General features: G+C 39.4%; 1 protein-coding gene across 3 annotated transcripts in view; it reads left to right on the top strand.

Annotated features, from left to right (window-relative positions):
* ANO5 (anoctamin 5) overlaps nt 1-23,151 on the top strand; it is a 94,801-nt gene that overhangs the window by 68,865 nt on the left and 2,785 nt on the right. For all 3 annotated transcript variants that reach the window (XM_019551894.1, XM_019551895.1, XM_019551893.1), the window contains 11 exons: nt 974-1,079; nt 1,172-1,232; nt 4,246-4,397; nt 8,991-9,065; nt 9,666-9,888; nt 12,655-12,824; nt 14,933-15,030; nt 15,299-15,429; nt 16,756-16,961; nt 19,194-19,372; nt 22,770-22,875. In XM_019551894.1, coding sequence (XP_019407439.1) covers nt 974-1,079; nt 1,172-1,232; nt 4,246-4,397; nt 8,991-9,065; nt 9,666-9,888; nt 12,655-12,824; nt 14,933-15,030; nt 15,299-15,429; nt 16,756-16,961; nt 19,194-19,372; nt 22,770-22,875 — 1,507 coding nt within the window. The remainder of the gene's footprint in view (nt 1-973; nt 1,080-1,171; nt 1,233-4,245; nt 4,398-8,990; nt 9,066-9,665; nt 9,889-12,654; nt 12,825-14,932; nt 15,031-15,298; nt 15,430-16,755; nt 16,962-19,193; nt 19,373-22,769; nt 22,876-23,151) is intronic.

Here is a 23,151-nt window from a genome sequence, read left to right as displayed (position 1 = left end):
AGCCAATCTGCAATCCATCTGACTGTGTAGGCATCAATGCCACAGTTGCCTAGTTTTTTAATGGGGATGGGCTGGAGACGGTGTCAAAGGCCTTGCTGAAGTCTAGAAAGACTACGTCCACGGCAACACCTGCATCCATTGCCTTTGTGACCTGATCATAAAAGGCAATCAGATTGGTCTGACATTATCACCCTAGATCTGTTTCTTTCATCTGCCTGGCACCGTCTCAGATAATCTGTTTTTTATAACTGCAGAAAATCAGTTTAATTAATTAAATTTAAAAAATCCAAAACTACATTTTTGTTTGAATTTTACACATCAGATGCATTTCTCTATGCCCCCTTCCATTGAATTATGTCACTCTGACACTTGTATTCTAGTAATAATATTACATTCAGCCTGAAAGATCCTTACATTCACATGTAAATGGACATTGAAAAGTGTAAGTAGGTCACTTCACTTGCCACTGCTATTCAGCTTCTTGAGGTTTAAAATGCGAACTTTAAAATATATCGTTATTGTTGCATAGTAGTACGCAGGAAAGAAGAAAATCCAGCAAGTTGAAAACTAGGGGGAAAAGACTTAAAGTGGAATATGGATATCAAAGTTGGAATTTGGCAACAATAATTAAGTTAATACTGCTGCTGCTGCCAAAAGTACTATGAAAACTTTGCCTGCAAGAACCTTGTTTAGTATCTCATCTGCGAGACTGTACAACTGTCACAGTGGGCTCGTAACAGAATTCTGGAGTACTGATTCAACCATGGTACGGGGGGATGCACACCACCTGTACTTCCTGGCTTTTTCTTTGAGGGTTCTCAAGACATGGCCTGATTACAGCTTATATCAGTTGGCTTGGGTATATCATGTGCAAAACTAAGAACTGGAGCTTTGAACTGATTGTGTTTATCATGTATTTGAAAGAAAGTGTAATGCAAAGCATCTGAAGAAATTCTGAAATTCTTTTCCTCAGCAAAGAAATCTGTGACCCTGCAATTGGAGGAGAAATTATTATGTGCCCTCTTTGTGATATGGATTGTAATTACTGGAAATTAAATACCACATGTAGGCCATCAGAGGTCTGTATCCAGTTCTGAAATCATTAGCCATTTTTTGTTTCCATTTAAATTCTGGTCTGTTACTGAACTGTCCCTATGCATTTCTGTTGCAGTATTCCCATTTGTTTGATAACGTGGCAACTCTATTTTTTGCGATTTTCATGGGCATATGGGGTAAGTATATTTAAGTTTAAATGAAGTAATGGGGAGATCTTAACAGAAACTTTCAGGGATATTGGGATAGCCTTTTATTGTTCCAGATCAAACAATAATTACCTGAACAAAGAATAAAAATAATTTAAAATTGTGGAGGAATTGCACAAAAAAATTAACCTCTTATCTTGTGCAACCGACATGCCTTTATATTTGCGGTTACAAGCCTGTTTCCACAGAAGTGGTTCTCTAGATCAAGTCACACTGTCTGTGCTTTCTTTTCTTGTTAGTTACCAAAGCCTCTGTAAACACACCCAGACTTTCATAGGGGATGGATATTTTGCAGCTGTTAGCAATTTTGAACATGCTGTTTCTTTTTTTCCAATTTTGCAATAAAATGTTTCTTCTTCTACCCCCATAAAGCGTATTTCTTCTACTTCTGACTAATGGCTACCACACTAGAAAGTAATAGAGAGGCACAGGTATTATTGTGGGTAACTGAGACCAAGACCAGTATGCCTCTGCACCAGGAAAATTCATACAATAAATATGGACTCTGATAATGCAGAACGCAGATGAATTTAAATGAGATCCCTGAAAGCATGCCTGTTTTAGTCATATAACTTAACCTGTACTCTAAGTACAAATTTCTGTGAAGCAAAGCTTTACAACCAGCTTGGCTATGAAAGTATATTACAGGAGCTGGGATAGTTTATGGAGCAGATAGGATAATAAAAAGGGAATTTTAGCTCTCCAGTCAGTGTGTGTGATGCATAGAGTTCTGTTTGCAGTCTCCAGGTTGCAATGCAAAGTGGTGGGTGTTTGGTTTTTTATGCTTCTGGACTTCGTTGGTCTTCACATAGGGCCAGGATGAACTGGGTGTTAGCTATAGCCAAGTCTGAGAATTTTAACCTGACTGGGGTATGCTGGTGCTTCTGCTGGGACATAAAAATTGCAGAGATTCCTAGGCTGGATGCTTTTCTTCCTCTGCCCAATTCAGACCAATGACCAAAATTGGGATTAGGAAGGAATTTTACCCCACAGTCAGACTAACACAGATGGCAAGAATTTTTGCCTTCCTGTGTGGTGGGGAGCATAGTCCCCTTCTTTGGTTCTCTTGAGTGTATTTTAACAAACTACTTCCTGTCTTTACTATGGCAGGATTTTGACAGTGCCCCTTAATGTGCCCCTCATCCCCCCTTCCCCTCCCTGCTTCACCTGTTGCATGTTAAAAGGTATTTTTGATGTTTCAGGCATTGTGTCTGTGAGTTGTACATGAGGGTTATTTCTAAAGTTGTTAAGAACAGATTAAGCAGACACTTGTCTAGGACAGTTTAGATAGGGAAGATTGTGCCTTGAGCAGTGGGTTAGACTGTATGACCTTTGGAGGTTCCTGCCAGCCTTATGTTTCTATGATTCCAGGATTTGGCTTCAGTGCTTATAGCTCAAACCATCAAAATATATCTTTGTACACGTGTAGGAAAACGTGCTTATTATTTCCCGTACTGAAGCATCTTTTGTCCTACTTGGGTGATTAAAACACAAAAAAATGTGGTATGAGTCTTAGCCCATCAAAATAACTATAATATAGATCTTCCTTTAACTCACAAAAAATTGGTTTATCTGTCTGATCATGGCAGCCAGGCACCATCCTCCTTACAGAGCTCTTTCTGAAATTAGTTGAAAGAATAGCTTGTCATCTGCTTTCTTCAGATCTTTCTTAGTTTCAAATAATTCTCCTTGAGTGGCATAAAATTAGCTAGTAGGGGATCATTCTGGAAATAAAAGCAAAGGTTTAAAGAGCAGTGTTCATTCAACCACCAAGCTTTAGCAACTCAGGCACTTCATATAATCAAAAGGATTACAAATTTTAGATCAGCTTGTAGAGAGTGTTTTTAGATGCCTTGCCATTATACACTTTTCCAACCTGATATTCCTAAAATGGGAAGGAAGAAATAGATTTAAGCCCAGCTCTCTCTTGATGACTTGGAAAGCATCAAACACCTACTATCTTTTGAAGTCACTTTATCATTTTAGTGCTTCGAAATCATAATGGATGCTTCAGAGAAAACTTTGGAAAATAATCAACTTAGAAGCAGTCTTGCTTATTTATAGTAAATATGTTTGCATAATAGACTCTTGTGCTCAAGGTGCTTATCTGAAACATCCTAACTCGTGTTAGTTCAGTATAGTTGGTTGTGTTAGAACTAGTCACCTCAATAGAACATGAATGTTTTAGCTACTGAGATATTGAGGCTTAGTTACTTTGTCACCTTTTTCTCTCTTTACTCTTAGGAGGCATCCTAACAAGTGTGTACGTACATGCATGGGCACACATTTCTCCACAGGATGAATAGTAGCAGCACATATTTGTGTCTCTGCTATTTGTCCCCAGGCCTGCCCCCACATGCACATTCTGGCACAGGGCAAATTGACCCAAGTAGGGGGAGCTGGGGACATTGCCTGTGCTGGCCCCAGCAGCCTTACCTGGGGTGCTGGGGAACTCCGTGGATCAGCAGTGGCACCAAGCCAGCCGCTTGGAGCCTGACTAGCTGCCAGAGCATGACTCTGGCCAGCCAGGCTCCATTTCTGGTGGCACACGCTGCTGCGGCATGCACCATGTTGGTTTTTTTAGCAGTGTTTGGGGGGGGGGGGGAGTGTTGACACCAGGGTTTCCCAGTGTCAGAAAAAACTGCCACACTGAAAATTAGCAGTGTGGCAAATGGGTACACACACATCAAACAGATTTGCAGCGCCTCAAACAGATTTGAGGCACTGCAAACTGCACATGCATATTCGTGGGGACGTGCTCTTACGAGTGTAAGAACAGATTCGTCAGTAAATATAATGAATAGCACAATTCTTAGTAGTGTACCAATATACTGATTTGATCACCAGATAGGTTACATTGCAAGAGTAATAAGCCATGAGACATCTGGGAGAGAGGGTTGTTTAGTTTGAGTGGTCTCTAACACCATCCATTTACCTCTCTTAAATTGGTTTATTCTGCTTTCCCAAAACTTTTCAATTGTAGTCACACTTTTCTTGGAGTTTTGGAAACGCCGACAAGCCAGACTCAAATATGAATGGGACTTGGTTGACTTTGAAGAGGAACAGCAACAGCTCCAGCTGAGGCCAGAATATGAGGCAAAATGTACCCAAAAGAAAAAGAATCCAGTGACTCAGGTAATTAAAAATTTCTCTGTATTGTATTTGTCAATCATTCTTTGATAGACATGCAGGTGAATAAAAACTTAGTGCTAACAGTCCATATTAACACTTTTTTGTACTATGAGGGTTTTTTTCTTAGGAGCTAGTTAATTTCTTACTCCTAGGTAAAGATCCATGTCACCCTATATGAGGATGAAACAGGCAGGTAGCTACATCTTCACACAATGAGGTGAATTCTTCTCCCAGTCAGACAAATGAAAAGCTGAAATAAGTCTGCTGAAGTGATTGAAGATACTTCATATTACTTCCTTGTAGAGCTGGTTAAAAAATGGATACATGCTCAGATACTATGGTAATAGGGTTGTTCAAGAACCAAGAAATTATTTCCTCCTTTTTTACCGAAAGCATTTTAGAGCAGCATTTTTTAACCAGCCCTGTATACTATAGGAGAGAGTTCACCAGTAACATACAGAACATTACCTATGACCAGTACAACATACAATCTTGCTGAGCAAAATGGGAACACTTGAAATTTACACAAGGTCAGAATTTGGTTTTGTAACTTGTACTATTTGTTATTTTCTTGCTGCAGGCATCTATTGGGTGAGTATTGAAGTTTTCACTCTTCACATGAATATAGTAGCAGAAGTAGCATATATCCAAGAAGACACAAACAACAAATCTCTGTTGTCTGCATTGATAAGGAGGAGTAAAGAAAATGAAAGTGCCAGTTAAATATGAAGCAGCTTTTCTGCCACACAAAGACAGCTTTTGATTTTTCTTGCAATATTACCTGTTGTCTGTTTTCTCAGAGAAGTCTGAATGTAGAAATAATACAGCACGAACTGGAATACAGAAGGTGAACACATGAAAAAGGAAATCACTCTATAACTCTGCAACGCTGGCCTGGAAGTGAGACCTGAATTCTGGAGTGCACTTCCAGTGCTGTTCATGCATATTGCTGTACATATTTATTGGATGAATGCAGAAATGACATTTAGAGCAGGGGCTCCTGAGAATCCTATACTGAAAAAAATAGGACTTTCCTGAGTGACTTAGGTTCACTCAGAGCTACCTATTCTGAGAATATAATATAGGGTGAATTAAGACTGGCCTTTGTGGGGCGTACCAAAACAACTATTGAGACAGTGGAACTGTACATCTCTCTAGGTGGATTTGAACTTCCTGGTAGGCATAATTTTCAGATAAGTCATTGGACAGAGGCAATTTAAAATTTGGGCCTATAGGCTCTTTAGAAGCTGAACTCATGAAAATTTAAACAAGAGTTATCTGGTAGTCTCTAGAATAGGTGGTGGGTATTTCTTGCCTATGATTAGAGTCTTTACCACCTTAAATCACACTGCTTGTCCCTGGAACTATGTTTTTAAATAATTCCTCTGCACTAATCATGTAGTAGTCATATAAATGAACACATATTCCATGTTCTGTAGCCATGGGTAATGAAACAGCATACTGTGATTAGAACAATAGTCGGCTGGTACTTCCCTTCATATCTCCTTAATTATTAGGAAAAATAGACCTTAATTTTATTCCTTACTGAATACATCTCTCCTTCCCTTTCTGGGTATGTAATGGTACCATCACCATTTTTATACCTCCATAACACATTCATTCCAGTTCAGTGAAAGTAGATGACTGAACACTGTGTCAGAAATGTAGCTCTGCCAGTTTTATGATACTGTGGTACTCTTTTCAGATTGCTTAAGAGAATAAATTCCAAGCAAGTAATTGTTTTTTACTCCTATATATCACCTGTATCAAGATAATTGAAATGGAACACCTGTCTCTTTATTGTTACACTTTCTCTTCTAGCTTACATGCAAAATACCCCTAAAACAGCTAAATCACTGTGATTCTGCTATTAGTGGAGGAGAAATCAAGAGAAAAAAAAGAATCACATAAGGAACCTCATAACCATTTTGCACTGAAGAGCAATAAACTGTAGCGTCACTCATAATAGCAGAGCAGAATGTGGTTGGGATAAGGAAGTAGGGGAATGAATAGCGGACAGTAATTATGTACCACAATATGCACATGGTCGTGCAAGAGGGATGGTGAAGCAATCACGGTTTCTTATTCAGCCTCTGAGCTATAGCTGCAGGGGGTCGGAACCAATGCACTATTCTGAGAGTGAAGATTGCACCTCTAGCCCAGGAAGGTTCCCTGTGTAAAACAGTAGGCTTTGTATAGCATTTGGGTCATGACACATTGTCTTGTCTCAGGTACAAAAATCAAGTGTTAAGACAGGATAAGAGTTCCATCCAGAGGTGTTTTCTGTTTTTCTTTAAACATGCATTGACAATTGTTATTAAAAATCTCAATTACCTTGTAATATTTTACTTTCTGATACAGAACATTTGCTACCTTTGCAGATTTGTGGAAGCTTTTGTGCTGCAGGTTTTTGTAATGATCTCTGTCATTGGTAAACCTTAAAAAAAAGCCATACAGGTTAGCTTAATTTCCTTTCATTAACTAATGTATAATACTGAAAATGTGAAGGTACAGTGGTTTTAAACAGATTAGTTCTGCAAACTGAAAAGACAGTATTGACACAGTTCACTGAATTTACTATGCCCAGAGGCTAGCTTTGCTTCATTGTGAACTATTTTCACATCATTACTTGTAGCTACTCAAAGTCTTTGCCTTTCACTCAGCACTCTTACACAAAGATTACTCATTGTGAAACTGTAATCTTCATCTTCTTTGGTATTGAAATAGTGTTAGCATTACAGTAGTTTCTGGTGAAAAGACAAAACTAGCTCATAGCTGATCAAATTGTGCTCTCCCTAACTTCAGGAGGATTCATATTTACAGATATAGGAAAATCTTGGCCTCGAAACATTAAGGCTTAGCAATATGTTTTAAGGAGCAAATAATAGTATCTAAAACAACTTTGAGACACTGAACTCTAAAATAGGGTCTCACATCAGAAATGGTTGTTTTTATTGCAGTAAATAAATCCTCTAATATTTACAGACATGTTTATCTAAGGCAGACAGGGTTCTTTGAGTAAATCCAATATATTTTAAACTGTTAACTGATATCTTTTAAACAGTCGGTTTTACTGGCTTTGTTGCATACATACTGGCCTCTTGCTGCTTTACCATTCCATCCAGGAAAAGCACAGACCATCTGCAGATGCTTCCTCATCCTAACAAAGGGTGTTGGCGGCCAAAAGCTTTCTAAGATTTTTTCCAGCTATCTGAGTTGGTCTAATAAAAGATACCAGAATCACACAAAGAACCTTGCCTGCCTAATATTTACATGCATATCATTGACTTCAGTTATTTCTTAGTGAAAACTTCTATTGTATATTAATCACTAAGTATATCCTATACTAGATTGCAAGATTGCTTAGTTGATTATGAATATATGTGAGCCAGTCAGATTGCTTATTTATGAAAGTACAGCATGGGACTTCAAATGGACAATGCAGTTGTGTGGACATACTGGTCACTGACTAAAAAATGTTGTCGTTTATCTCAGACATGAGCACACATCAGATAAAATGATTGATACTGTCCAATTGCCTCAAGGGAAAATGCTTCTTTCACTTCTGTTTTAGTCACACTGGGATACATCCATTCAATCTAATAAAATTACTCTGTAGTATACCAGTGGAACTGAGAACATTGTATTTTTCCCAGTTTATCTGATTTTATAGAACAGAAATAAAACAATTTAAATAAAATTCTGTTGTTCCAGTACCCTCTGCTCTCAAAACAAACATCTACTTTTTTCAGTCATTAAGTGGTATCATTTATATTTAATATTGTATTGCAGTAGAGCTTAGAGGGTTCAGTTAGGAATCAGGGCTTCATTGTCCGAGGCACAGACATACAACACAACAGCTCTTGCCCCTAAGAATTAACAGTCTAAGTAATGACACTGTTCTATATAAAATCCTCATCCATTGGTATAGCCCTTAATACCCCTAGTTAATCCATCTGATCTGATATTTTAGGAATTAGAAATGGTTGCTAGAGACAAGTCTTTACATCAACATGGAAAACTTATCTTCTCCTATATGGGAATACTTTTTTGGGTAAGATATCTCTGCATGAGATTGCAGCTTAGATTGGAAACTAATAAACATAACCATTTCATCAGTAAATAAAAGTTTGAAGAAGTGGAAGAAAATGCTTTATAGCTGTGTGGAAGAACTTAGTATATCACTGTAAATATTTCCCATAAGAAACCTTGACATGAGGAATTAAAAAAAAAAAACTTCAGTAGAATTTTGAACGCAAAGCTTCATTCCAGTGAACATAGCTTTACGCTAGTAGTTCTCTCCTCCTCAATCAACTAAAAGCCGATAATTGGATAAAACAAAACACAAGTTTCTTTTTGCAAATGACCAGTTTTGCAAAGGTGTAGCCATTCTCTCTGGTTATCATCTTTACTATTTGCATTATTCACTAGTCACTTCATTTCTGATTTCCTTATCAGCATGTGCAGAAACTTGCCACATACATTCTTTGAGATAAAGTTTTAAATGATTTTGCTTTCACACAGCTTTGTGTGCTGCTTGATGTAAAAATTTGATTGTGGATTGTCAACTGTGCTGTGCTTGCTTGACTGTTTCAGGAGATGGAGCCTTATTTGCCTCTAACTAGCAAGGCTGTACGGTTCTGCATCTCAGGAACTACAGTGTTGTTCTGGGTGAGCATCTTTTTGAATCCCACTTTAACATATATTACAATAACTCATCATCACTAATTATCAGTTTAACACCTATTATCATGTTTGTTTTACATCTCCCAATTCATATGGTCTTGCATGGTTTCTGCTGTCATGCAGAGTATACTCCAATTCGTATTTTAAAGATCTGTCATTAACCATTAATTTTGACTGTTGATGTTGGGTCAAATTTAGCGCTGGCTTGCACTCTGGTATCATTCTTTTGTTTTGAAGGAAGAAAACTTCAGGGATTATACTTTACTAAAATAAAAGGTAGTACCAGTTCAATATATGCATCTGTACAGTGAATTTGACGGGCTATGGACAGGTCTTCTCCATCTCTAGTGCTATGATCTTATATATCTTTCCATGTGTGTTTTAAATGCAGGTATTAAATTGACTTTAACTCCTGCATTCGTGAATGCTTGTGGTAGATTATGTGACTAATATAACACTGCAGAATTCATAGATAGAGATTGCAGTAAAAATAAGTTGAAATATGACTCCATTAATTTCAGCCCTCAAAGTATATGCATACATCTGTATTGATTAACGGTGCTTTAAATCTGTTTTTTCCCTTAGATATCTCTGATAATAGCTAGCATGATAGCTGTGATTCTGTACCGTCTGTCAGTTTATGCTGCCTTTGCTAGCATCATGAAAAACACACAAACTCTGCAACCCATCAGTGGATTACTGACCCCTCAGTTGGCAACTTCAGTCACTGCCTCATGTCTCAACTTTGTTATCATCATGATACTGAATTTCTTGTATGAGAGAATAGCCATCTGGATCACTGATATGGGTAAGCAATATGGAGGATAACATAATTAATAGGGAAATGTTTTGCCCTGTCACCGCATGTCATTGCTCAGATGCAATTCTTGTTTTTTTCTAGGCCCTAAACATTTGCAGCAAGCCTTGTAACTGTGGCAGTTATAGGCAAAGTCAGTCTTCTTTCACTGAATACTTGTCACCCTAGGTGGCTTTTTTCTTCTTATGTATTTTGATCCTTTTTATAATATCTGAATGCACAGAAACTATTCTGACCCTAGAGTAATCAGGAAGTCTGAATATCTCATTAAAAACATGTATAATATTAAAATCTTAAAAGGAAGATCAGACAGTCTTGATTTAGCAGGATTTTTGTGAATAGTCCTGAATATGAGTTCATTGTGATTCTAAACCTGAAATACTGTTTTTCTGCAAGCAACTTTCCAAGAAGGACAGTTACATAAGCAAAATACCCACAATCTTTATCTTTCCTTGTATTGGATGTAATTGTCCTCCCAGGGATTTGTATGCATGGATTTCCCATTTGGAAAAGGTGTGAAGAGGGAACAGGAAGCTACATCTACAGAACTATCTTGTCTACCTCTGGACCCTACAAGTCCAGCATGCTTGCAGGGAAGGAGCAAACAGAGGTCCTATAATGTACCATATAGCCAAATTCCTAGTCCCTTGTAACATATATCCTCTAAAATCAGGCATCCCAGGAGCTGGAGGATCCTGCTGGGGGCCAGACTGAAGAACATCTTTTCAATTTGGGGCAAACGTTATATTCTGATCCACAGTGGGGGACCCCGTTGCCCTCCTTCTCCCTCCTCAGCGGAATACTGTCAGTGGGGAGGTAGGGTGCAGGTTGGAATCTGTGTGATGGGTTCTTTGTGAAGATTTCTTTCCCTCAAAGATTTCTCTGTGTATTTTTCCACAGGCAAGCAATCTGCATCATTAACAATTTCATAATTTCTAGAAGGAGATGATTTTAAAACCCACAAATATTAAAGTAAATACTGGGTGCATCTGCACTGTCTTTAATGTGCTTTTGCTACTGCATATTAAAATTCATTACCTCTAATGTGAGGTACTAAGTAAATGGACATTAGCTGCCCTATTGCATAGCAACGAAAGCACACACTTTTTTAGTGGCGCTAAATGTGCAATAGCCTAATTTTACTGCGCATTAGCATATATGTACGGTTTTTGCCATGATGCTCTAATGTGTATTAAAATAGGCTACTGCACATTAAAGCGCATGTGTAGATGTGCCCACTGCATGCCAATGGCCCACAGGGCTCTCATTTGTCTGGTTTTTAAATTTTAATTCTCCTCTGTCCACTAGCAAAATAATAGCAGTAAGTCAGTTACTGAAACAGCCATTTGTATAAAAGAAAAGTATCCTTTTTTCAACTTCAAATCAAATTCTTGTTAAATCCCAATTAAAGTGTGCACAAAAGCTTGAACAATCATATTATTTTGTATATTTGCACATTAATGTGAAGGATTAATCCTAAATAGGCAAAACACCATCATCCCTGCTTTATGGTGATCAGTTAATAGTAGATAATGCCAACTTTTCCACTTTTGTGTACTTGCTGCCCTCTAATGGTGAGCAGGGAGTCTATCATCTGTTGAAGTTTTAGTGCAAGACAGGAACAAGAAGCTAACTAGAATTTGTCAAAACCGTCTTTTTATTCTTGATTTCTTTGTAATGAAGAGGGGAATTTTTACTTTCAGAGTTATACATAGAGATATACATATAACTGTGGCTAGTATCATTGGGAATTGTATATTCTTGTTTAAGAGCAAAATGTGTGTAAACTCAAAGACAAGATTTTTGGACGAGAGTTCCCAAACATTTGTTATTGGACAGTAATCCTTTTAAGTGACTGCCTTAACGTCTTCAGTTTAGTTTACTTCTTAACTCAACTTAAACTTACTGTATTTTAGTTTATATATTCAATACAATATATGAGCACAAGCATGTGTAATAAAATGGCCAAATGTAGCATAGGGACATGAGAATTTATTTATTAGACTAAATTCAGCAAAATAGGTGCACAGCCATAAAAAATATTCCTGTCCTGAGTGATCTGAACCCAGTACACATTCAGGAAGTTTCAACCCACTTCAGAGCATCCTGAATATTTGTAGTTATTTTTTCATTCTTCCTCTGCTCCAGACAGTTAACTATTGTTATATTACTGGTAACCTTACTGCACTTTCTGTGATTGGTACTTTCAGCTTCTTAAGAAAACAAACATCATAGAGAACATGGCTACGAGTCTATCAGAGTCCTTAGGGTGTTCACGTCTGTGTTACCTGCTTGGTTCCCCTCGCTTCTTCTCAAATTCTTTCCGTTTCCCCCAACCCCTTTGTTTTTCTATTCACCTGTTGCAAAACTCACTTTCAAAGTGGGTCCCACTGTCTTTGCTTCACAGTACTTTTGATTGTAGAAAGCTATTGTCTTCCAGAGAGAGCACAACTAATGTTCTCTGAGCAAACCCACAGTTTGAGAAATGCACTAAAGAGTTACAAGCTACAGGGTTTTAAGGTAGAGTTAGTGATAATGAGCAATATATAAAGATGAGAAAATATGAGCTGATAAATATTTCTAGAATGACTTCCATTTCCCTGCCTACTCACTATAAAGGATATCCAATCTGAAAAGAGGAATGCAATCTGCTGAACTGATAGTTTTTTCCATGGAATCACTGTGGGTGATGAACACATACAAGTCTGCATTTGGCTAGAAATGTGGTAAAGAAATTAATTTAGTTTGGTTCTGCAGAGATCCCAAGGACTCACCTGGAATATGAGAACAGACTCACTATGAAGATGTTCCTGTTCCAGTTTGTCAACTATTACTCATCCTGCTTCTATGTGGCCTTCTTCAAAGGAAAGTTTGTTGGATACCCTGGAAAGTATACATACATGTTTAATCACTGGAGAAATGAAGAGGTATGACTGTCCCTGTATTTTTCATGTATGTGGGATGCAATTAATATATTAAGCCAGGTCCCCATTATTATCCCTTGGCTCCAAGAGATTACTAACTGCAAGAAGAAGTTTAGAATGAGTCTGTTGTTCTTCAGCAATCCTGGGCTTGGCTTTCTAAGAGCTGGTGTCACTAAGAGGAGCTCTGTTTCTGCTTTAGCCTGGCATCAGGGTGCTTTAACCTAGCACCTACCCCTTTAAGGCCTATGGCTATGCCACACCTGATCTTATGAAGTTAAGCAGGGTTGGGCCCAGTTAGCAGTAGGATGGGAGACTGCCTGGGAATACCAGGTGCTGTAGGCTTGCCTGTTAGGCCAAGAGCCTATCTTGGTCTGCTGTTTGGTACCATGTAAACCAGTACAGCCTATTCTGGGGTTAGGTTGTCAGTGACTAAATTGGGGTGAGGAGGGTGTGTGGACACCCAGCAAAACTGAAAAAAGGCTTGTCAGATGGCAGATGACCTCCCTGCAAGCCAATGACCATCCATACCTGGAAAGGAGATGGGTGCCACCAGGTTATTCTTCCCAAAGAATCACCAGTGATGCAAAGCATCTCAATTAAATTAATCAGAGTGGAGAAGGGTTGTTACAGCATCTAAGGTACCCCAACAGTAGCAGCAACCTTGGGACTGACCTCACCTGACCTATCCCTTTGACTGCTTCCAGGATCAGAGAGGTAGAAAAATAGTGGAAATCTGTTGATGACCTTCCTCCTCCTTCCCACATGTACTCAAGGATCTAAGCAGCACCAGGCACAGAATAAATTAGGAAATTAATTTAAAGAAAGTCTTGAACTACCCCTTCTCCCCAGTGCCACATATACTTATTTTTTTTAAGTCCATTAAATGACACCTTTCTGAGCTCATTGATTTAATGAGGCCTCTGGATTTGTGAGCAGAGTGTGTGGTGCTCACAAGGACAGATCAAAGCTAGAGTAAATATGACTCTCACTTTAGGAGTAAATCACTTCTACTTTAAAGCATCTCTGCCACCACTTAAACACTAGATAGTTTCAAAGAAGACACTGTTGGGTACAAGGATTCCCAGTGAAGCCATGTGTAAAGAGATCAAGTCAACAATTAGTGTTAAGCTGCTTAAGGTCAAAAGATAAAGAGAGAAAAAGAATCCCCACAACTTGAGATAAACAAAGGTATTTGAGTGGAGTTAGGGTTTAAAGTTGTCTTGGTGCTGTCAAGGTCATTAAATTCTCATGATGGCCATGATAAAAAAAAATAAAATAAAAATTAAAGACTAATGTCCTTAGCAAAAAGCCAAGCCAATTTTTAATAATATTAAATATTCCAGCTGTATGTGAAATAAAACAGTGCTGGAGATCATTTCAGGATTTGGTCTCTCTGAGCACATCTACACAAGACATTTACTGCAGAGCTGATTAATTAGCTCTGCAGTAAAACATCAGCGCCTACATGTACAGTGCTATTAGGGCATAGTAAACTAATTAACTCCCCCATAGGATAGTACCACCAGACAAGTACTGTCCTACGGCAGAGTTATTTATTCTGCCACAACACATAGCTAGCCTCACACTAAAGTGTAAAATACCCCAGCCAGCCCCTCCGCAGCACGTTGAGCTGGGTCAGATCTGCCTTGGACTGGCATGTTGCCTCCAGGGCCCCCTGCCAGCTGGGGCTGCTGTGTCCCAGCTCAGCATGCTGCAGTCCCAGGCACACATGCAAACACAGTGCCCAGGAGCAATGAACTCCAGCACAAACTGAGCTAAAGTTTATTCAGGCACGCAAATTTCACATGTAGACATGCCTTCTTAGATGCAGACTGGAGTACAGGTATGAGCCTTAAGTATCTCAAGGTAGCTTTAAAATGCTGTGTACTGTTGAGTCTTGAAGGTTTTTACTTAGCATGTCCCTTTTTGGAAAAAAACTCAAGTTTAACCTTTTGATAAGAATCTTCCTGAATGTGAAACCTTAGCTGAAAACTGAAGTGTATATTACTTATCTCCCTAAACACTTTGAAAACTTTACCTTAGAGTAAAACATATTTTATTCAGGTGGTAGCCACGATAAAAAATTGTTTTTTCCACGTCTTTCCTTTCAGTGTGATCCTGCAGGCTGTTTGATAGAATTAACGACACAGCTCACCATAGTCATGGCTGGCAAACAGATTTGGGGAAACATACAAGAGGCCATTGTACCGTAAGCGATTCCCAGTTTTATATTTCAACTGTTTTACAGAAAGGGTGGTGAACAGTGTTACTTTTCTCAGCTTCTTAAGTGAAATAAGTTAACTGCAGAGGTTCAGAAAAAGCAGATTTGATTTTTAGAATTTTTTTCACAAAAACCAGATTTGTGAAAGCTAGTCTTTGGGTGGGTCAGATTCCTTTGGGGAAAGGGGTACTTTATTTCCCGCTTTCATTCATTGTTCCCTTTCTCCATGTACATTGTTCCCTTTCTCCATGTACAGCTGGATTTGGAATTGGTGGGGGCGCCAGAGAGCTAGGTGTAATCCAGAAAATTTATATAGTCGGTGGGAGCAGGACCATGATCTTCAGCATTTTGGACCCTTGGGACTATTCTATGAATATCTAGAAATGGGTAAGCTAAAAATACAGCTTTGTACTAATAGGTACAAGAAGAAAGCTTTCTTTTTGGATATTACAGGTTGGCACAATTTCTAATTTGTCTTGTAGACAAAGAATGATATAGGCAGTCAATGGGTCAGCACTATAAACTGAGATGCCTTGTCATTATTTAATGCAATGGCATTTCTGTCCATAAACTTCCACTCCAAGGAATAATTGTTTCTGTCTTCTTTGGAGGGTGGATCTGCTGCCGTCATTGCATTTCTCTGTTGTGCATTCCACTCTTGTTCTCAAGTACGACTTCCACTGAAGTCAGTGGAAAATTTGATGATGAAGCATGTGCCAAATATGCTGTAAGAATCTGCACTGCAGATATGAGGATCAGAGGGAAAGCACTTGGTTTTAGATCTGTGCTCTGATGCAACCCAGCCAACCACCAGAGGGAGCATGAGTCAACTAGCAAGTGCTGTTTCTAAGGTTATCCAGACATGATTGATTGAGGGTGTTCACAAACAGCTGAGTAACTAAAAACAAAAACTGATGTTCTGTTGAGTCCAGAAAACACTAGGGGGCAGTGGGGGAGGGAGTCAATATTCATCAGATAAAAGGGTAGAGTCTGTTGAATGGCTATACCCTTTTTAATGCTACTTCTAAGCTGTATGTAGAAACCCTATTCATATACATTGCTGTTTGGAACCACCTGCTTATACTTTGTTCATGGAGCTGTTTCACCTAGGGCTTTGATTATATCAGGTTAGAAACCAAACATATTCGGGTTTGTTCAGTACATAGATAGGAATCATGCAGGATTAAAAAAAAAAAAATCAGTATCTGCTCATAATGGATCAGATAGTAAAGATCCATGGGGCAGTAAAGATCTATGTAATGGCTAATATTACAAGTGAACCCATGAAGAATAGTAGCAAATATTCAACATATTCCTGATGAGGAAGAAATAAAATTAAAAGGGTTAGTTTATGAAACAGTTGTTTGAAATTGAAAAGCAGGAAGGCCAGCAAAAAAAGTCTTAGATTGGTGGAAGTCTGGTCATCTTTACTCCCTTGTCTGTTCATCCTCTGGTCTCTCTCTCTCTCTTCCCCTTCCTTACACACACATGCACACACATACCCTTCTTTCTCAAGAGAATATAGGTGTTATACAGTTATTAGCATCCTTAAATGATAAAAAAGTTTATGTGAGTATATTCCACTGGAGTTACTTTTTAATTTGATAGTATTATTTTGAATGTTCTGCTGTCTGAACATCATGAAGAGTTACCTTGAAGATAAGATTTCCAACCTTCAAACCAACTGTTGTATGTTTTCTTCTTTGTATGCAGTCATTCAGTTTGGATTTATTACACTCTTTGTGGCCTCCTTCCCTCTGGCTCCCCTTCTTGCTCTGATGAATAATATATTGGAGATTCGAGTAGATTCCTGGAAGCTGACCACTCAGTTCCGGAGGCCTGTTGCTTCCAAAGCCCACAGTATAGGAGTTTGGCAAGAAATTCTGAATGGGATGGCGGTGTTGTCTGTTGTTACTAATGTAAGTAAACTTGTTGAGTCCATTTTATATTTCAGCTGTTTTCTAATCTTTATATTTCCATGAGTTGTGGCTTCTGTCCCTGTTGTTTCTGCTTCTGAGCAGAGCGACAAAACCATTTGGATAGCAGTGCTACCAATACATTGATGATATGTTGCTCTTCAACTCGATTTCCTAGGATCAGAATAACGTATTCCTTTCTCTTTCTAATGTCTGGCAAATACAGGAAAAGGTCATTAATTCAAATATCAAATAGTTAAAAGTATTGCATACTTTGAAGCTATTATCACTCCTCAGACAAAATGATAGGTTTTTGTATGCTTTACAGTACACATAATTTGAAATATGGCTACTTTGAAATTCAAAGCCATTTTCTGGTCCCTTGGACCGTAAACCCTTGGAAACAGTTTGGCAGGATCAGGGGTTGGTGGGATCAGGGGCAGTTTGGTGCATTTGGAGACTAGCAGGGGGGCAGTTGGCAGTTTATTCAAAGCTGGTATTTGGAATCAAATATGGTGATTTATTTGAAAGTCAATATTTTTTTGGTCCCCTACATTTTGAATTAACAAGGGTTTCTTTCAAGTCCTCCAAATTTAGTTCAAATAAAGCTTTGAACATAAGAATCTGAGAAGATTCCACACTATGTCCTTCCAAGAATCCTTCTAGTCCAGTCTTCTGGACTCACAGAGGCAGATAGTAGATGCTAAGGGGAAGAATATATATTTAGGACCCATTCAGAAAGATTTTGCACTTTCCTTGAAACTTCCAGCATTCAGAGGCCCAAAAAATTCTCCTAATTTGGATCTCACACCCCTAACTGTCTTACCACTCAGTGACAGATATTCCCTACCTGAATTTGTCCATCTTCTTTTGAACCCATTAAATGATCAGCATCTACAACTTCTTGTGGCAAGGAGTTCTGTGAGATAATTACATGTGAAAAAGAACTTATTTTTACTCGCTTTAAACCCACTATCCATTTTGTGACCCTTAGTTCTAGTAATTTAGGAGATAACAGAGCAAAATCCCTGTTTACTTTCTCCATGCCATTCATCATTTTATAGACAGCAGCCATATTTTTGTCTAAGCTGAAAAGTTTTAGCCTATTGAATCTGTCCTCCTACAGAACTCCCCTTATACCTTGGATCATCTGTGTTGCCCCTCTCTGCACCTTTTTTATCTTTATTATATCAGCCTTTGGGAGGTGGGGGGGCAGGAAACAAAACTGTGGGCATGACATGGATTTATACAGCAAGACAACATTTTCTGTTTTATTTTCAATTCTATACTAAGAATGTTAGGAATTATTATTTGCCTTTTTGACCACGGCTGAACATTAAACTGATGCTTTTACAGAATTAGCCACAATAATTTCCAGGATCTCTTTCTTGAACATATCATTTTTGGTAATCTGGCTGTATACCGGGAAGTATAGGAATTGTAAACATGGATTATTTCTGTCAGTTGAATGGTGTTTCTGCCTATTGTTTATAATATCCACAATTTAGGAATTCTCTTATATCCTTACCTGGTTCTGGGTGTCCAGATAGCTTCAGTGGCTAAGGATACTTTTCACAAACTGTTTCATATAGTGTCTGAAACCTCCAATATTACTTTGATTGGACTGCCAAACAAAATCCCATTTTATAGCAGAGGAAAATATTCAGCAGAATCCACACATGCAAATCTTAGACACCAAACCTCCACTTAACTGGTGCCTAAACTCCATATGCACCTCATTCTGTTTCTGTGCATGTCCTGAAATTACTCTGTTCAGCTAAACCCCTAGCTCATGTTTAACTCAGGATGCACAAATATTCCTCCTCCTGAGAACCTTAAGCCTGTATTTTAGATTAGACTTCACACAAAATGTGATGACAGCTACTGCTTTTATTGAAATGTAGTTGAAAGAGGTGGTCCTCTCCTCCTCCCTCTCCCCACCCACCCTGCTCGCCTGCCATTTATTGAGTAGGTCAGTGGCTAAAGCACTCCTCCATGACACGAGATCTGGGTTAAAGTTCTTCCTCTGGCTGAAGGGATTTGAAGGTGCATTTTCCACTTCTCTGGAGATTGCCTTTACCATCATGCTAGAAGTGTTTATTTATTACTTACTGATTCATTAGATTTTAATGCTACCCTCCGCAAGCTTCAACATAGAAATCTTTTTGTGAAACTAATCCTATATCATGGCTTGTTTGATACCATCTAAAGTTTTGTATGTTTTTTTCACCTTAGGCTTTCATTGTAGCCTTCACATCGGATATGATCCCTCGTTTAGTATACTACTATGCCTATTCTCCAAATGCAGACTCACCTATGTCTGGATACATTAATAACAGTCTTTCTGTATTCAGAGTCGAAAATTTTTCTGTAGAAGCCAGACCTAAAGATCAAGGGGACATTGTCTTTTGCAGGTTTGTGGCGATTTTTCTTGTTACATTTTATACAGTTCTCCAAAAAGATTATTCAAATCTAAGTAAAACAGTTGGGCCTAAATCCCCCCTTCTAAGAGCTATTGTACACTTTAGCTTGAACATTGTTCAAGTTGTGGTTGTCAAATTTGTTTGGCCCCACAGGCTGAATCCAGACCATGGTGGCTTCCTGAGGGCTGAATCATCCACAAGCAGAAGCAGTAAGCCCCCTGGCTGCCATATCTGCAATTCCAGAATGACTCCAGAGCTCGGGGCATTAACACCACTGCTGTTCCCCTCACTTTTCTCTTACTACCTATTATAATGGCCAGGACTAATTGAAAATCTTAATTTCAGTGGTGAGTAAGCAGGAGGCAGAGGAGGTGATTGTCATTGACTCCATGGGTTCTAGAGTCATGCTGAAACAGCAACCCCAATAGCTACAACAGCTCAGTAAGTGCCTCTGCAGGGGCTCTGGCAGTCCCACAAACCAGATGGCCCATCTCTGAGTTGAATCTATCCCAAGGGCCATATGTTTGACACCCCAGGTGTAAGTGATCCCACTAGCAAGCAAAAACCACAGGTGCTTTATTGCTTGCATCAAAGGGAGACTAAGCTTGTAACACAGGAAAGGGTGTGAAAAAAGTTGTGTAACATAAAAAGCAATACACAGGAGGGCCTAACAGCATAACTTAAAACAGCCCACTTTAGTAACATTTTCCAGAAATAGGTCCAAAGGTGTTTAACCCAGTCTGAGGAATCCTTATTTTCACTCTCTCACCACCTCTGGTTTCTACAAATAATTTGTGGACTATGTGCTGTTCAAAAGCAGTTTGGTTGCCATTGTTCAAAATTCCAGTTCTGCTGGTTAGTTTTTAATGAACATGCAAGTGTTTTTAGTTCCAGATTGGATGAACTAAAACTGTTACAATTCAGTTTAGGATGGATGGAGTTTGGGGCTTCTTTGCAGCACTTTGGTATTCAAGAAAGGAGATAGAGATGATGGACTTATTAAGCAAATCCCCACATGCAGGTGTGTGCACTTGCTCTGGCAAAAATAGTAGTGACACAGATTTGTGCTGTTACTTTTTTGCTGCAGTAAACACCCCTGCACATGGTGTTTGGTTTGGGGCAAATTGCACCCTTTAGTGGAAACTGCTGTTTCCCCACTCCTCCTGGCTCCCACCATGCAGGAGGAACCAGGGGACAGCTGGAGGAACCAGGGGGACACCATGCTGGAGGAACCAGATGCTCTGGCCAGCAGCCAGACTTCTTCCTTAATTTAATGTAATTTATGAGAGGCACAATGACATCTGAATTTAAAGGCAGGGTAGGGTGTTACATGGGACCATGTCTAGACGAGGGTGGCCATGTGGTATGTGACACCGCAAACTCATCTGTGCTGCCACACACTGCACATTCAAGTATTCCCTGCACTGCTACTTTGCAGCACAAGGGGGTTTTTGACCCTGGGAAATCCCAGGGTCAAAAAACCCCACACAGAAATAAAGCCAGGTGGTGCATGTGGCAGCAGTGCACACCACCCAAAAGCAGAGCCTGGCCAGCCAGCTGCCCACCAGGCTCCCAACTGCAAAAGCACCATAGTTGCAGCTGCCCTGGCCCTCAGCTGCCCCAGGTAAGGTTTCTGGGGCCAGCATAGTTGCCTTGCCTACCCCACCCAGGTAACCAGCTTCACACCAGAGCGTGTGTAGCAGAGACAAGTAGCAGCAGTGTTTCTGGAACCAAACGTCTGCACTTGTCTGGACATGGCCTGGGAGACTAACTCATTCATAAAAGTAAGCTTGCATAGGTGACACCCCACTTTGTCAGTAGTGTGAGTGGACTTTGCAAAGAGAATGGGTACCAAACAGAAAGGAAAAAAGCTGTTTAAATACAGAGATAGGGGGAGGGGGAGGGAGCACAGCATAGTGTTGTGGAACTCACTGCCACAGGACGTTGTGGAGGCAGATAGCACAGCCAGGTTTGAAAAGGGACTAGACAGATTAATGGATGATAGATCTAGTAAAAGCTATTGAACAGAAAAGTTGGAAATGTTTCCTCTAGTACAGTGGTTCCCTACCTCAGGTTGCGACCCAAATAAGGGTCACAGGGACAATGCCAGTTGCACCGCACATAAAGGATGAGCTGTGCCGCGTGCCGGAAGTTCCCCCATTCCCGCCACCACATTCCACTCCCAGCAGTGGATCACAGCAAAAAAAGGTTGGGAACCATTGCTCTAGTATCTCTAAAACAATGATGGATGCTAGGGAGGGTAATGAATAAGGGCTATATTACTCGATATACTTCTCCAGTTTAGAGCATCTACTCCTGCTACTGTTGAAGACAGGATACTGTGCTAGGTTAAAGTAGTACCCTGCACAGATCTAATTCCTGTTATGGAGACAGGGATTTCTGTCTACCCAACCATATATACTTCAGATAAAAAAAATTAATAAGGCCATGAAAATAGTACACATTGCTAGAGAGCAACACTGTACCCTATCATACTGGAGTACTGTACTGTCTTTTAGAAAAGACTCTTGTATTCCCTTCTGGCCTTTTCTCTGGGATAGCTGGCCTTCTTTACAGAAGGGCTAAATTATCACCTGGTATAAATTGGTATAGATGTTACCTTTTACAATGGCAGAAGAAATGTATATCCATAAAGTTGCGGGCTCTGCTCAGTCTTACTACATGTAACTGACTTAGACTCCTAAAATGTCCTTGACCATCAGTGGGAATTCAGCCTCCAAATATCTGTCACTTTTGAAAAACTGAGATGCAAGCTGCAACTGAGAAGAAACAATGCTCAAGGAAAAATGCTCAAGGAATTATACCTCAATGGTATAGGTTTTAGGTTTGAGAGGGAGTTTCAGAGACATCCATGGCAAAAGAAAATTTGATGTGAGAAAGTTATACTGAAAAAAAAGGACACAGAGATTATGACTCAAGACAGAGATCTGATAGTCCAGGTGTTTTTTGTCCTATAGATATTAATGCTGAACACACATATCTGCCTACCCACCCAGTGAGCCCTTCATCTGTGAAACAGAAAAAATCTGTCAACTTCCATTGTCATATTCAGCATTTGTCCATTTGCAGCATGCTGCGTTCCATCACTCTGTGCCACTTTACTTTATCACCACCTGAAAACAATAGTAGAACAAATTTTGATTCCCACGCATCTCCAGACATCCTCTGTTGCTATGAATGAGGCTGTCTAACCATGGATAGGAAAGTTAAAGAGCCAACCTTTCCTGCAAAGGTAAACAGATCACTTAAAACAAGGTCAAGAGGTTCTTTAAATGACAGCTGTATTTTCATGTAAATGTCACTGAGCTTGTTGCTTGTCTCAGACTGAATATACCATTTCACCTTTACATTTATTTATAACTAACAGGTACAGAGACTATCGATATCCACCAGACCATGAGCTGAAATATTCACATACAATGCAGTTTTGGCACATTCTTGCTGCCAAAATGGCCTTTATCATTATTATGGAGGTATGTGCTATAAAATTTCTTGAATTAACACATTGTAGATTCTGCATATAGCTACTAATGTTCTATGAAAGTTAAACAGAGCTAATAAAGGGACAAGATATTTTCTTACAATATATTCTTGAATAACAGTGTCAGATGTTTCCCGGGAGGAGGGATGACCCGGGAAACTATAGGCCAGTTAGTCTTACCTCGATCTTAGGCAAGCTGTTCGAGAAAATTATGCTGGCACACATCCAGGAGGGGCCAGCAGGGGACTGCATGCTTAGGGGCCACCAG

This window comes from Crocodylus porosus, unplaced genomic scaffold (assembly GCF_001723895.1).
Source record: "Crocodylus porosus isolate Cpor-Errol unplaced genomic scaffold, CroPor_comp1, whole genome shotgun sequence".
In the NCBI taxonomy this organism is placed as follows: Eukaryota; Metazoa; Chordata; order Crocodylia; family Crocodylidae; genus Crocodylus; species Crocodylus porosus.
Note: the sequence above shows the minus strand (reverse complement) of the source record. Positions and strands in the feature narration are given on the sequence as shown.